The sequence below is a fragment of the Danio rerio genome, chromosome 19 (assembly GCF_049306965.1).
Source record: "Danio rerio strain Tuebingen ecotype United States chromosome 19, GRCz12tu, whole genome shotgun sequence".
Classification (NCBI taxonomy): domain Eukaryota; kingdom Metazoa; phylum Chordata; class Actinopteri; order Cypriniformes; family Danionidae; genus Danio; species Danio rerio.
In genome coordinates this window covers 4,449,029-4,465,791 of record NC_133194.1, presented here as the reverse complement: position 1 = coordinate 4,465,791, position 16,763 = coordinate 4,449,029, and the positions used below count along the sequence as shown (strand labels likewise).

Genomic DNA, 16,763 nt, shown 5'->3' with positions numbered 1-16,763 from the left:
TTGAGCCACCGTGTCGCAGAGATACAAACTCTAAACTTAACTCAATTTAGTTTCATTTTCTTGCCTGATTAAGCCTTTAAACTACACTTTACGCTGAATACTGAATCCTCCCGGTGTCCAAACATTTTATCCTACCCATCAGATTATGCTGCCACCAATCATTTGAATGGTTCTGAGGTTGGGGTTAGGTAGGTTAGGGCAATATTACAGCTTCATATCACACTACTCCACGTTAAAATTTATACTGGTAGCAAAGTCTGAAGCATATTGCGTCATCAAAATGTGCTACCTATACTTTTTGAATGGAAGGTAGGACATTATGACAAGGTAGGATAAATCGACAGAACATTAGCCCAGCCAAGACTCAAACCAATGACTTTCTTGCTGTGAGGCCACAGTGCTGACCACTGAGCCACCGTGCCGTCCTTCTGTGAAACAATTTCTGATAAAATGCCGCCTCCTGTCACCAAATGAAAACAAACATGCAAAAACTCTGCATGTGAAGTTAATTCGAACTGTTTTTAGTTGCACTCTTTTTTAAATCTCGTGTGAAACATTTATTTTTACCACATTCTTTTCCCCTTTACCAAAAGCCAAATAGTTTTTCTGATGGATATTTTACCAAATAAGGGCACACAGCACTGAAAGATGACTATGACAGTTGTAATTTCCTGAAATGATCGATGCGGGAATCACTGCAGGATGTTAGAGCACTGAGAAAGTGAAGTACAATTGGTACCTTTGTGGGACACCAGATGGTCAATACTTGATTGACAGACCAACCACTGATCAGACTTTGCACACACATCCAGTGGAAAACGATGGGCTGATGGAGACACTTCAATCCTTAAAAGGTAAAGTCAGAGATATTGAGGTTTTACAAGGCATTTTAACATCACTACAGTTCATTGTTCATAAGTTATTAGAGCTCTTTTGTTTTACTGTGTGAAAATAATTTAGATTGTTTCATGAAATTGTTGTATAGAGAGGAGTCAAATACAGGATTTGGATGTCTGCATCAATTGAAATTGACGAAAGAGATTTTAAAGGCCTATAATGTGCGTCTATTTTTATAAATAAAGTAAATAAAATGAAAATGTCCATATTTATTCAACATATCAAACACATGTTTTCAGTAAACAACCTACTTTTTTGCCTCATAGTTATTTAAATATATATTAATAAAAGGTGATTGTACAATGTATAAAATATATTTTAAATTATTAAAAACTTCTGTTAACAAACGAATAAAACCTATTGTTTAGAAGCATATTGGCATGATACAATTATGTAAAATGACATTATTTTCAGCCTATGATCCTTTAATATCTTGATTCGTATTTAAAATGCCTGACAACATTTTTTGGTAGGTCTACGTGACACTGGGTTAAAATGCAGGTAATATCTTCAGTAAACTTTGGTAAAAATGTGTGAGCATTGTTTTATTAAGACATTTTCATTTAATGTTTTAATACTTGATGACTCTTATAACCGTTTAATATAATCTTATATAATCTTTGAATCGTACATTGTGGTTAATTTGTAAAGGTCTGAATGTTATAGCAATCCAAGCGTTCATACCTGCTCCTAAATACGGTAGGTTTTTCTTGAATCACTTCATAGTCTTCGTTTTGTCTTTAAGTCCTCTGGTGATTTTAGCGAATATACCGATTCTCCTCAGGTTCACAGGTGAATTTAATCATATTAACTATCAACATAATTCACTAGCATTTGAAACCCACTAGGCGTCAGTATATCCACATAATTTAGAAACGCGTGTAGAATTCTACTCCAAAAATGAGACGCCTTCAAATTACCTGTATGTCTTCGAGATTATGTTACTAACATGAAATATTACAAGCCTAATACTAGCAAATTTCATTGTTATATTTTAAGCAGCACAATAACGGAATGTTTTATGCTAATATAAACAGTATACCGGATGGCACCGGAAGTCTCGGTCATGTACTTTAAAATGAGTAAGGGAAAACGGGGATTAAAGTAACACATTTGAGGGTCAGTAACCTCAAATTGTTGTTGTCTGTTGTTCATCCAAGGTCTCTCACACTTTGATATTGTCTTCTATAAATTGGCTATAATTTATAAACGCTTTGACTATTTCCACACAAACAGCTTAGTAGCCTTATTGCCCAAATTTGAAGAGTTGTTGTTCTAGGCTGAGATGTAACTCTAGCTAAACATAGATGTAACATTTAGAAATAATTGGTGAAATAATATCCACACTACCTACTTTATCGCTGAACTTTATGAAAAGAACAAATTGATAAACTTCTTGCTCATAGGCCTATGCACTTCTCATGTGAGCTCAAATAGGAGCTAAGAGTGTATAATACGTCTATCACCATAGGCCTAGGCTACCCCTGCTGAAAAATCCAGCTTAAACCAGCCTAGGCTGGTTGGCTGGTTTTAGCTGGTCAACCAGGCTGGTTTTAGAGGGGTTTTGACCACCTCCAGGCTGGTTTCCAGCAATTTCCAGCCTGGTCTTAGCTGGTTAGGCTATGAGATGACCAGCTAAAACCAGCTTGACCAGCCATGCGGCTGGGAGCCCAGCCAAAACCAGCTATATCCAGCTTAAACCAGGCTGGTCAAGCTGGTTTTAGCTGGATTTAGCTGGTCATTTTCCAGCCTGACCAGCTAAGACCAGGCTGGAAATGGCTGGAAACCAGCCTGGAAGTGGCCAAAACCCCTCTAAAACCAGCCTGGTCGACCAGCTAAAACCAGCCAACCAGCCTAGGCTGGTTTAAGCTGGATTTTTTAGCAGGGACATTATTTATAACACTTAGCCTGTACTTCTGCTTTATATTAAAAGATATAATGAGGAAAACAGCCTAAAAGTCATCTTTTTAAAACCCATGTATAAACTTTGATCTGTAGACATTGGTTCAAAATTCTCATGACTCTTCCCTTTAATGCACTTGACCCTGTTTATGGAAGTATGAAAATTGTGCTTTGCTTGTCCCAGGAGAGACTCCGGGTCCTATTAAAGCTGTACTCCTGGGTCTTTGGTTTAATTTTGTCTAAATTCTCAACTTAAGTATCATCCTTCATCTCTGTAGAAGCATCAGACCTAAACATTGTAGCCTGATGACTTGTCACTCAGTTCATGTGTTGATTAGGCTACATCACTTGGTGGTTTATAGTAGTAATGTATTTTAGTAAAAGTGTGGCTTATTTGTGGTTACCTATGTTATAACTTTTTTTCCATTATACTCAAATACACAGTGTGAAAAACTAAATTAGAACTTTAAAATGACTAAACTACATGGCGTACAGAATTCGTTTTTTACATTTTCACTCCTATTTTTCTCATACAATTAATTAATGGAATACTTTTGAAACTATAGGCCTAGAGTGACACCTAGTGATCAGTTTGTACTCCTCCATCGGATTGTAAAATCCCTGAATGACTTTATACCTGTAATATTCTATGAAGCAGTAGAATATGGAGGCAGGTGGATGTAATTTGAGGCTGTTTATTTAACAGATGCTGCACCCAAATACCTGATGTGGATCCGGCTAGCACAACAACACACTGCTCTGTCGAACTCTCAGTGGAAGGCTTCTTATTAGCTAAGGACCCCCTCTAGCGGTCACACTACCTCATGACATGTTATTGCTAGTTCACTACAATACCACTACTATTATAATTAAAAAGACAAATTAAGGGACATTAGGGGCACTTTTTAGGTTACTAATATATTATTATATATAATAGATTCTAGATAATAGACTTTTATTTAGATTTACACTACCGGTCAAAAGTTTGGGGTCAGTTTTTTATTATTGTTATTAATGTTATTTAATAACTCAAGTAAAAGTATTCTCTTCATCAAGGCAGCATTTATTAAATAAATAAAAAAAAAGTTAAATTGTTAAATACTTATTTATTAAATATGTATTTATTACTTATTGTATGTAGTTTCAGATTAAATAATTACTCCAGTCATTATTGCTTTTATTATTACTACCATTAATAATAATAATAATAATAATAATAATAATAATAACAACAACAACAAATAATTAATATTAGAATGATTTCTGAAAGATCATGTCACTCTGAAGACTGGGGTACTGAAGCTAAAAATGCATCTTTAAAATCACTGAAATAAAAGATTAAATTAAATTATAAACTACTTTTGAACAGTTGTTTTATAGTGCAATAAAATTTCACAATTTTACAATTTGTACTGTATTTTTGATGAAATAAATGCAGCCCTGGTGAGCAGGAGAAGCTTATTTTATCCTACTGACCCCAAACTTTTAACCGGCAGTGTACTTTCACTGGTTACCAACAATTATAACTTCACTATACATTATGATAAGACATTTAAATATTCACAACCCAACCAAAAACCTGGGAGATTTAATGATGACACTATCACCATCGAAACGCCACATTATTAATACAGGGCCACATTTTTAGCTTTCAACAGTTTTTAATAAATGTTTTGCATGTTTTCACTTTGCATTAAGGTGCACTTTTATGGGTTACTTACATTTACAACTCGTCACGAAATGATCCTATGCATTGATGTGCTCATTTATACGTGCTGTAGAAATAAAAAAATATATATGCAATATGGTTGAACATTTTAAATATGCAACATTCTGAATGATTTTAATATTGTACTTCAATTGAGTCTATAAATCAGTTGGTATATAAAAAAATAATAAAAATGTTATTCCAAAAAAAGTAAAATATTCAGAACAGTCAAAAATGGTACTTTATACTAAATTAGTATTTTATAGTTGGTTTGGAGCCTTTAAGTTTAGTGGATTTAAAGGAACATAAATATACACATTAAAATAACAGGACTCATTCATTCGTTCATTCATTTTCTTGTTGGCTTAGTCCCTTTATTAATCCGGGGTCACCACAGCGGAATGAACCGCCAACTTATCCAGCAAGTTTTGACGCATGCCCTTCCAGCCGCAACCCATTTCTGGGAAACATCCACACACACACACACACACACACACACACACACACACACACATTCACACACTCACACACTACGGACAATTTAGCCTACCCAATTCGCCTGTACCGCATGTCTTTGGACCATGGGGGAAACCGGAGCACCCGGAGGAAACACACGCGAACGCAGGGAGAACAAACAACAACATGCAGGACCACTGTTGTTTAAATATATATATTTTACTTAAAGTGGTGTACATTTATTTGTTGTAATTAACAGGAGTGATGATCAGTGGGTTTGAGTTTTTACCTTCATAGTTTGGACATGGACTGAAATATGGATAGAGTTTATCAGTGAAAGTCTGATCAGTGAAAGAGTAGATATGAGAGCTGGACTCCACATCATAAAAGGAGACCAAACCCTCCTCATAATCCACAAACACACCGACCCGCTGCGGCTTCACTTTCAGAGACAGAGAGAAACATTCATTTTCCTTCCTCAACCACACAGTACAGAATCCATTACCGGGAGTCAGTGTGATCTTTCCTTTCCTGTTAATGGATTCTCTGGCCACTCCTAAATCCCAGTCAGTCTTTCCCTTCACCTGCACCTCATAATAAAATCTCCCTGAGGAGAATCCCTCCTTTCCCAAGACACAGGGACAGTAATCAAATCTCTGTGGTGTGTCTGGGAGTTCCTGTCTGATGTCTCCACATCTCACTTGTTTTCCATCATCAGACAGGATGAGTTTAGGATGAGCTGTATCAGGATCCAGAGTAACATCCACTGAGAAAACAGAATATAAATTACTAATAATCAGAGTGAATATTATGATTGTTTATAATATTTAATCCAGTTTTTAGCGTTAAAGCTGTGAGAGTACAGATGTGAATTTTTAGTTGTTTTTTTAACAATTTAACTTTAAACTTTTAATTTTCAGCTCTACTGTCCGCTCATTTAACAACACTTTTAGCTTTTCTGATTTTAACAGTAATCTAATAACATGAACCTATTGAAAAAATATAGAGTAAAGCACTATACAAAAAACTAAAATGAATTGTATTAAATTGAACTGAATCTGAGTGTAAACTAGTGTAGTTCATCACACTGTACCTGCATACTGCTGCTTCCACTTCAGCTCTGCAGACACACAAGACAATAAAACATGAGGAGATCTTTGAGGTAAGTTCATGTGTGAAATTATACAAAACTTAATGTAACATTTTAAAAATAATGTGCAACATCACATTTACATCTGATCAATGTATGATTTATAGAGAATCAGGCAGCTTTCTGTTTATGCATCAGATGCAATTTAGTGAATGACTCAACATATGCAGATATTCAATAATTCAATATATTGTGACGATGAACAGACACAATGTTTATTATTGTGGCCACTTCAAAATACTATGAATATTTTTATTTATTATTTAACCTTTTAGAGAATATTGTAAGAATATTCAGATGTTTTTTCATTACATTTAAGCTTGAACACTTAATAGGATGTTTATTATCAAATATGAACATTTTTACACATTAATCTGATCTACAGTATTGAAAATTCAGTGGCCATTTATAAACTGTTTGTTTGTTACCTCAGTACAGTAAGGCTCAGGTTGTTAACATCAGTTAATTGTTAATTTCTTATCAGTTAAATGTTTCTTTCTTAGTTAATGACTGAAGCAAAATAATTTAAAAATTGTAGAAGCAGCTAATTTCAGTTTAAAATGTAAACACGGTGAAACTGCTTGAAAAAAGACCTAAACATTAAACAATATCCAGTTAAACACATGTTAAACCCATCATCTTTACAGCTGATAAACTGCCTTGACCTGATGACAATGTATATGATGTGTTTAGGGCAGCTGAAGAAGCCTCAAAATTGTAGATACAGAGATAATATCACTGATAATGACAAATACATGATCAAATACTGTCATATACTCTTATTTCAGCTTCTTCATTCTTCATCACTTATATTAAATCATATTTGATTGACAAACCAGTTTGTGTGATTTTCTCCTCTACAGTGTCCTTTAGTGTATTTAAAGCTCTTCTCAGAGTCTCCAGATTCTCCTGAGTCTTCAGACTGATCTCAGGCCAGTTCCTGGTGTCTGCAGCTCTGTGCAGGGATGAGTAACTCTACAGCAGGAGAGAGAGAGGAGAAAGCCTTCAGCATGGGGAGTGTTCTGGTGTGTCATTGCTCAGAGAGATGTTGACTGACCTGTAGGAGGTGGAGGTGATCTTCAGTGTGTGAGAGCTGCTCCAGCTCAGTGTTTCTCATCTTCAGCTCAGTGATCTCCTGCTCCAGCTCTTCAATCAGCTCTTCCTCCTGTTTCTCTGCTGCTTTCTGCTGCTCCTCCATCATCTCCAGCAGTTCAGTCTGACATCTCTCAATGGCACGGATTAGATCAGTGAAGATCTCCACGTGAGTTGCTTTCTCCTTCTCTGAGTTTATCTGCTCAAACAGGTCAGGCAGAACATTATTAAGGTTTACTGAGATAAGAATCATTGTTACTGTTACTAATAATTCAGATAAGGGATTTTGAAATTCACTTAAAACCCTAGTAGTATTAAACTGAAACTGCATCGTCTGCACTGAATGATTCATCAAATGATGTCTTTGTTGAGCAGCGATATCAATGTTCAGACCAACAGCACATATGCAAATATTCTTATTCTAGAATTTGTTAAATAAGCACTTAATATGAATTAAATTACATTGCAGACAAATTATTGCCAGTTATTGCATGTTTTTTTGGATTGCTTGATTCTGGTTGGTCAATAAAGACATCGAGGTGTGTGTTGTCCCTAATAACTACTAACTCCAGATAAAGTGATTGAAGTCAACAATATATGCTTACGGGGCACCACGGTAGCACAGTGGATAGCACTATCGCCTAACAGCAAGATTGTCGCTGGATCGAGCAATGGCTGGCGTTTTTGTGTATAGTTAACATGTTCTCCCCGTGTTGGAGTTGGTTTCCTCCAGGTGCTCCGGTTTCCCTAACAGTCCAAAGATATTTACTGTAGGTGAATTGGCTATACTAAATTGTCCATAATGTATGTGAATGAGTGTGAATGGATGTTTCCCAGTGATGGGTTGCAGCTGGATGGACATCCGTTGCCTAAAACATATGTTGGGGGTTCATTCCACTGTGGCGACCTCAGATTAATAAAGGGACTAAGCCAAAAAGTAAATGAATGAATGAATGAATGAATATATGCTTATATTTGGTAAACTAATAATTGACTTTTAGCAAAGCCACACCCAAAATCCGCCACCCACCAATCGTGGCTTAGCAACCGCAGCTACGCGCAGGGGTTCTGTCAAGCTTTTGAGTGAGGGAAACAAGCCAAAGCGTTGTGCATATGGATTGTGCAAATCGGATACCCGGTATCATAAAAGTTTGGACGGTGTGGTGAAATTTTTTCCCACACCTGAAACCCAAGAGGAGAAATGCCAGCATGGATCAAGCTGTGTGAGGGGCTCAAGGAGTGAAGATAAGTTGGTTTTGTTTTCGATATTCACATTCAGTGATTGACGGCAATATCTCACACACCTCTTACGTTACCCTAAACAGATCTAAACTGTTTTTCCTACAAAAACACAAAGCAGGTTATGTTTTCCAGCTGTTTTTTTCTGTTTTTTTCGCTTGATATTATGAGCACTGCTCTGTTTAAGCCCTGCCATAGTAGTCATACTAATAGTGATCACAAACTGAGCACTTGTGATCTTTTTATTTTTTTATTTTTGTGGAAAAATCTATTTGTTCACTTTTGCAATTTATACTTTGATTTGCATTTCAATGTATTTATTTTTTCCTCTCACCTGCAAATTAAATTAGAAAGGGTATAAAGTAAAAACATACTGACAGTTATAGCTACTGTACATTGTTATGAGTCAATGATGCTAATATTCAGCACAAATCCATCAGTTTCCCCTTTCTGGCTGCTATTTCTGTAACTGATGTAAAAGCACAACCCATGCGTGTTTCCTTTCGGTTAGTAACGATATATTTCATTGCACACCAATAGTCTCATTAGGCTTTTTGGACAAATAAAGACAAATCAAGGTTCAATTTGTTATTATTAGATTATTTTTAAGTTTCCTGCTGTGCATGAACTAAGCTGTTGAATGGTCAACGTATGAGGTGGCTCGGCTAATCTAGCTTCAATTTTGATTAAATTATTTTCTAATCGCTTGCTATTATGTTATAAATATACCCCTGTACTGCAGTCCTTTTTTGTCTGGCTTTCTTGGAAATCTCACCTGTTCGTGAAAAATGCCTAATTATATTCCTGGTAATGTCTGACACTGGCGCATACACACTGTAATAGATGTGCTAAGCCCGAAAGCTTGACAGGCGTAGTAACAGTAACTAAGGAGGGTGAGGCTTAGCGAAGGGTCACCAATACTGATTCTGGTATCAGGCCCGATATTGAGCTCATGTACCCATACTTTTACATGTAAAAACATAGGGATGGCAAAGACCAATACGCAGTGACGTTACTGACAGAACTTTATCAGTGCATCAGCAATGGCAACACAATCTAAAGCTCAGCAGTGTGGAAATATTTCAAAATGAATGATAAAAACACACACGGCACACTGCAAAATTTCCTCTGCTAAAGTATTAAGAGGAGGTATTTTAATATTAGTAAAATTTGCAAAAAAAATAAATTAAATAATGATAATAATAAATATAAATTAAAATGGTTTAAAAGTTATTTATACTTTGACAACCTTGAGTTAAGTATGATGCTAAAGGACCTCAAGGACAACACATACGAAGAGATGATCCCAAATATTAAGGACTTTGAGGACAACACATAACCTTAATACACTAAAACACTTTATTAAAAATGTAAACACAGACATCACCTATATGCTATAAAATTGCAGGTTAACAATTTCTGTATATAACCATTTATATTTGATAGTATACCTTTAACTTAATTTGATTGTAATGCAATAATGTGCACCATTTTTAAAGCTGCTTTAAATAAATTGATTGTAAAAAGCGCTGTACAAATATACTTAATGTCTTGTAGGACCACAACTAAGTTATTTACTATTAATATTATGTTTAAGTTAACTCACTTTTCTGACTCCTGCTGAGTGTTTGACATCTTGAATCTTCTTGATTCTGTCCTGGATCATCTGCTGCACATCTTTCTGTGTCTTCATCAGTTCAGTCTACAGACAGAGAACAGACACATTAACAACAGATTAATTTATTTGTTTCAGACTGAACTGAACATATAATACAGATTTATTTGTAATGAGCCTTTCTTACACTAAATCCACTACAGTGGTATAAAACAATTCTAAATCATTACTACTTGCATTGACAACACAATACACAACAACAATAAAATTATAGCTCAAATGCTTAAAAAAATACATGTTTGGCAGTCCCGATAGGAAGAGGAAGAGAATTCAACAACCTGAGGGGAGTGGAAAAGAAAGACCTTCCACCCAAAATTTAGAGTTATAGATTTATCAGTATGTTTTACCTTCTTCTCTTTACTCTCCTCTTCTAGAGGAACAGTGTTGTGGTTTTCATGGTCTTTCTCAATACAGAATGAACACACACACGTCTGATCATCTCTACAGAAGAGCTCCAGAGGTCTGTCGTGTTTCTGACATATATAGTCCTCCAGATTCCTCACAGGATCCATCAGTTTGTGTTTCTTTAATCCTGCCACTCTCAAATGACGCTCTAAATGAGTTTGACAGTAAGAGCTCTGACACACCAGACACGACTTCAGGGCTTTCAGCTTTCTGTCCTCACAGACGTCACACACAACTTCAGCCTTTTCCTCAGGCTTTTTCTCTTTATAGTGCTCTGAGATCTCTCTGAGTGTGGTGTTAATCTTGAGATCAGGTCTGTGTCTAAATGTTTCTTTACAGTATGGACAGCTGCAGGTCTGGCTGTTGTTCCAGCACTTATTCAGACAGCTCTTGCAGAAGTTGTGTCCACATGGAGTGCTGACCGGATCAGTGAACACCTCCAGACATATTGAGCACTGAAGCTCCTCAGACAGTGGATTACTGGAGGAGGACATATCTGGAAGAGAAATGATGATCAATGATCACACTCCTAAAGTTTAGACACATCTGAAACACACTGAAGGTTCTACTCTGATATATTTAGATTAATTAGTTTGATCATTTAGGATTAGGATGCCTGTGAGTCCCCTTTTAACTATTTATTTTACTATTTTAGACTTCCATGTTGCTCTTCATGAAGCTGGTTGAATGTAAAGAGCGATCAGTAACATTCAGTGGTGGAAAGAGCACTGAAAAATCCTACTCCAGTAAAAGTACCATTACTTGCCTAAAAATGTAGTGCAAGTAGAGTAAAAGTATCTGTTGTGTATATTATTCAAAGTATGAGTAAAAAGTAGCTCTTTCAGTAGAGTATTACGCTGTAAAAAGCTGATGCATTTCCATGTAATTTGTGGATGTGCTTAAACGTAATATTCTGTAGTGCATTTAGTTATTGCCCAGCAGGCACACAACATCATAAGACTCTAATATTAAGTTCGATTAGGTTGTGATGTCAGGTTTCCAAAATTCAAAGTTTAGTCAGCATCTAAGGACAAAGTTTTTTTGATGTTCAATAACGATGTTTGATATTTGGTTGATTTTAGGTTGTGTTAGAAAATGACCAAAATCCAACGTCGACCCAACATCTTACACCAACATCATATTGACGTCAAAATACTGACATTAATTTATCAGCTACGGCAATCAAAATCCAACATCTGATAGACGTTATAGTGGTAACGTCAACACAAGATCAAGCTGTGACATCATTAGACGTTGATATTTGGTTGATTTTAGGTTGGATGTTTTCTAATCACCATAGATAAGAAAGAAAAAAAGTAGTGACTGCAGGTTGAAGGAAAGTAGTGGAGTAAAAGTACCAATACAGCACAACAAATGTACTTAAGGGAAAGTAAAAGTACACATTTTTAAAACTGCTTAGTAAATTACAGTTGCTGAGAAAAACTACTCCATTACAGTCATTTGAGTATTTGTAATTAGTTTCTTTACACCACTGGTAACATTGAAAATTAAAAGGGGTTAGTTATAATGAGGTTACTCGTTTACTTGTGCATCTGTCACTATACTGCCTCTCAATGGCCAACAACAGTATTACAGCAAAAACAAGTGTCAGTTGGCATTTCTGTGTGGAGTTTGCATGTTCTCACTGTGTTGCTGTAGGTTTCCTCCAGGTGCTCTGGTTTCCCCCACAGTCCAAACACATGAACTATAGGTGACATGAGTAAACTAAATTGGCTCTAGTAAATTTTGTGAGTGAATGAGAGAGTCTATGGGTGTTTCCCTTTGCTGTGTTGTGGCTGGAAGGGCATCCGTTGCGTAAAACAAATGACAGAGTAAATGACGTTTCATTCCACTGTAACGACCCCTGATCAATCAAGGACTAAATGATAGTGATTGAGTGTTCATTCCTGAACTGTACATTAAATATTACAATATTCATTAGGATATTTTTCAAGATAATTGACTTACATGGAGGTAAAACATCTTGACTTCCTCTCCAGGTTTCTTTTCCTTTTGTTGATGTTGGTGAAGATTCTGCCATTGTTCTTCACCTCTTCAGTCCTTTTCACTGAGGGCCATAGGATTAATATTATTCACCTGTATTTAAAAAAAAATTATAATAATAAATTACAATGCAAAGACAAAAAAATCTAATAGCCTATACTGAAAAAATATTTTTTATTCACATAAAAATCTTCAATTATAATAAATAAAAAGCTAATTAAAATCTCACATCTAATATATCAATAATTACATTTAATATGTCAACTGTTTATTTCATATAAAAGTTTGTCATAATTACAGAAATAAAAGAGGAAAGTGTTAGAATATTGTGCTTAACAACATCAATATTAAGAGTATTAGCGGCGAACACAACTACTCCTTTCAAACACAGTAAAGACTCAGAGAACAATCTGAACTATAACCTGCTGTTAAGATTCAAGATAGTTCACAGTACAACTAAAATAAAAATACACATATAAAATTTATATTAAGTGTGTATTAATATACATTTTTGTCACCCAAAGAGTGACTATTAGATTAAGTTCTTAATCTTTACTGTTACTGAAGAGTTTAAATAATACTACACTAGATTTCATCAGCAGTGCAGCAGGTCTGTGTTCAGTTTGCAGATCTTTTACTTCCTGATTCTTTAGTCTTAATTTCACATGACAAAATGACAAAAGCACAAAATTTGGCTTTACAATTTATCAAGTAAACATACTGTTAGTACAAATCTGACAGCGTTTTAGTGGAGTAAGAAACTAAAGTAATTGAGTATTTGACACGATTAAACCTGCTTCTGTTCAACTGACAGAAAACCTGAAGAACCAACAACACCTCAATCAATAAACTGTTCAGTACAGTCTTTCTAATATTTCTGTCTCTTACCTGCAAGTATTAAATGTGTCCACGGTGGTTTCTGAACGGCTCAATCAATGTTGAGTTGTTTAAAGTTTGATCATTTCAGGCGTCCATGTTGTCCATGTCGAATTAGTTTCACTTTCTCTGAAATTCTGCAGTGACGTCACTCTCCTGGATTTACAGGTAAAAGTATTTTTCAGTTCTCTGATTGGCTGATGCTCAGTGGCTCCTCCCTCCCTCTCAGAGCCTCTTCTTCAATGGAGTATTAGTATTTAACATTTGACCGAATATTATACAGCATAAATTATAGACTATAACACGACTACTGACAATATTTACAGAAAATAACACTAAAATAAACACAAGAAGCACTAATCAATATATAAAGACGGAAAAAAACACTGAAATAATGAGTATTCTGGCGCAGCAGATCATTTTCATCTTTATATTCAGATTTTCTGTATTTGAAGCTCTGAACACAAATCAACACAGAAATATATTAAACTCACTCACGAGTACAGAGACAATATTGAGCCATCAGTAACATTAAACAACATCTTACACAAACAGAGATGAAATCACTCTTAGAGAAGAGGATATCTTGTACAACAACTGGAGGAAATGTTTATGAACTGTTTATAGGCTACTAATAATATGCTTTATGTAAATGATGAAATATGATGTTTAGCATCAATAGATTATTAGCATCAAATAAGACGAGTGATTATAATGGGAAATATACTTCATTAAAAGAATTAAAGTGTGAAGAACTGCTGAATATTTATACAGTAGCAACACATTCTGACCCAGATTTGGCATAAAGCTGGCACAGCAGGCATTCATCCGGCTCTGGCATACAGCATGTGGGGCAAATATGGCCCGGTTTGACAGAGGTGGCAGCGTCTTTAAGGCGGCACGCAAGACATGGACCAAATGACAAATGTAGTATTTGGCCCAGATGTTAATAATTGATATGTGGACCACGTAAGTTTGGCCTATCTTCACCCACATTTAAATTAGTTTTTGAGTAAAGAAATATTTTGATGCACAAAGTCATTTCCATCTTCCTGTTTGCATCTTCTAATGCCTTCATTTTAATCCAGGAAACAATCAAGATTTATTAACCTATTGTTTCCTGAATGTTGCAAAATAACCAAACTCAGTTGGCGCCAATGGCCTAGTGGTTACAAGTGGTGCTGACATATAGCATCAAGGTGCTCACGGTGACCTGAGTTTGATTCCCGGTTTGGGGTCCTATGCTGAACTTTCCCCTCTCTCTGCTCCCAATGCTTTCCTGCCTGACCTTCACTGTCCTATCACATAAAAGGTGAAAACCCCCTGAAAATAATAAATAAATAACCAAATTTAACCTACATTACATTTAATTTATTAGCTAAATGATTATTTTACAAATTATATTATTATTAACCATTACAAACCATTACCATTATTAACATGCCTAAAGCGCAATGCTTTATGGGTTTATCTATTTCATTACAGTCGTGACGCACCAAATAATAACAATGGCCAAACATGGTCTATAGCTGACCCAGTTCAGGCCGAGTTATGGGTTATTAACTTGGCTGAGACTAGGCCCAGATATGATCCATGTTTGGCCCTTATGATGAAGCCAGACTTGGTCCAGTTGTGTATCATAATTCACTGCAGCACGTGAACCAAGCAGAAGCTGATTATGTGGGCCAGAACTGGGTCAAAGACATTTTGCCATGTGGGGGGTTGCTGGAGCTTTGTGTTCATGAAATTAAAAACCTTCCCTGATGGAGGAAAACAGCAGAAGCAGCACATCATGTGTAATGGTGTTAATGGTGATAATGGAAATTGTGTTGCTTTAATGGAAACTCTATTGGTCTCTGTGGATCTCGACGGGTAAATTTGTGCCTTATTTAAGTATCACATTAAAAGCAATATATTAATACACAAGAAAAGACACATTAGTAAGCATTAAAATGTCATTTTTAAGGTTACAATTTTGATTTTCTTATTTATTGATCAACTTAACAGCATTTTCAGTCTGTCTGCACGTCATTCACTTCCTTATTCTTTCCTCTTTAATGCTGAGACAAAATGACAGAGACAAATCTTTGCTTTACAGCCAGTTAATGTCGACACCATGATGTTTTAAAAAAAAAGTCCATTAAAGAAGAGTCTGATTAAACTTAAGCTTCTTCCAGTCTGATATAATAAACCAGCACATGAATAACGTCCATCAATAAACCTGTTTAGTTCAATCTGTCTCAGATTTCTGTCTCTTACCTTTGATCATCAAATGTGTCCACGAGCGTCTTTAAACGGCTCAGTTAATATTCTGTATCTGTGTGTAATTCAGCTCTTCATATTGTTGTGTGTGGAGTGTGTTTTACTTCAGCTCTACATTAAGCTCATAGTCCAGTTTACTGTGATCAGTTTCCAGAGCAAAGGTTATACAGACAGTATAGTGCTGAGGGGAACAGTTGTAGATCCAGAGCTCAGAATACTAATCTGCTGTACAGTCATAGAAGTTTTGTATGTGAAAGCTCAAACTAGCTGTAAAACATGTGATAGCCGACTGAAATCAGGACTCTCAGCTTTAATTATCATTCATTCATTTGACTTTACACATTCAGATGTGTCCTGTTGTGTTGCTGTTGTGTCATGAGCAGTAAAGACTGACTAACACAGCCTGCATTGTTTACTGTCATTTACAGAAGACGGCTGTGTAAATGGCCTTCAGTTTAACAGTGTGTTACTTAATAAACAATCCTGTTAGAAATATTCAGGACAAGATTAATATAAAACTCACGTACAGCCGGCAGATTATAATGAACTGTGTTTATGAAATTAGTGTGTTGTTTTATTCTGAAATAAATGAATCTGTAATGCTGAATGACATTTGACCAAACAGGAGAGAATTTCTCTATTTCAGTGTTTGTTTTTCTTCTTTTATTTATTAATCTTTTCATTACTTTAGTTTGATATCAGTAAATTACAGCAGATGTTGGACAATAATGAGCATTATTATAGTGAAGTTTTACAGACTAATTTCGAGAGGAGCATGTGATATGATTGATCACAGCTGGTCTTGAATCTGTAATCAGCATTAATCCAAGCCTACAATAAATAAACTGATTTCACCCTACTGCCTTACATTCATTTTGGAAGAATCCCCCCCTTCCACCCCATTTCCTTCTTTTACCAGAAGGAATTTAATTTAAAATTATTATTATTCGTAAATTGATTGTGGCAAATTATGTCTAAATACCATGTTTGTACAGTGTTGTGTATGATAAATATTTTAGAACTGCTAAATTATTTTTAAAATCATTATTAATTTGATTATTTTAATTCAATTAAATCTAATTATTTTACTAAAATAT

The 16,763-nt window shown here is 35.5% G+C and overlaps 1 protein-coding gene across 6 annotated transcripts; it reads right to left on the bottom strand.

Moving 5' to 3' along the window:
* Positions 1-5,162: 5,162 nt before the first annotated feature.
* On the bottom strand, positions 5,163-16,316 carry zgc:173581. Of its 6 annotated transcripts, none has more exons than NM_001423730.1 (9): positions 15,664-16,316; positions 13,417-13,560; positions 12,493-12,621; positions 10,467-11,020; positions 10,051-10,146; positions 7,171-7,404; positions 6,950-7,088; positions 6,057-6,083; positions 5,163-5,729 (listed from the first exon to the last, which is right to left on the bottom strand). In NM_001423730.1, the coding sequence occupies exons 3-9, from the start codon at positions 12,563-12,565 to the stop codon at positions 5,203-5,205; spliced, it is 1,650 nt and encodes a 549-aa protein (NP_001410659.1). In that variant the 5' UTR covers positions 12,566-12,621; positions 13,417-13,560; positions 15,664-16,316; the 3' UTR covers positions 5,163-5,202. The 6 variants fall into 6 exon arrangements, with proteins under 6 accessions (NP_001410659.1, XP_073786541.1, XP_073786543.1 ...); XM_073930440.1 differs by having other exon boundaries at positions 13,417-13,641; positions 15,664-15,763; XM_073930442.1 differs by having other exon boundaries at positions 12,493-12,592; positions 13,417-13,641; positions 15,664-15,763.
* Between the last annotated feature and the right edge of the window lie 447 nt (positions 16,317-16,763).

Excerpts from the sequence above, each read along its gene's own strand:
- zgc:173581 (NM_001423730.1), bottom strand. The coding sequence starts at position 12,565 with ATGGCAGAATCTTCACCAACATCAACAAAAGGAAAAGAAACCTGGAGA. Across the intron at positions 7,405-10,050 it reads ACTCAGCAGGAGTCAGAAAA|ATAAACTCAGAGAAGGAGAA; the intron begins GTGAGTTAACTT and ends CTGTTTGAGCAG. Across the intron at positions 5,730-6,056 it reads GTGGAAGCAGCAGTATGCAG|TGGATGTTACTCTGGATCCT; the intron begins GTACAGTGTGAT and ends CTGTTTTCTCAG.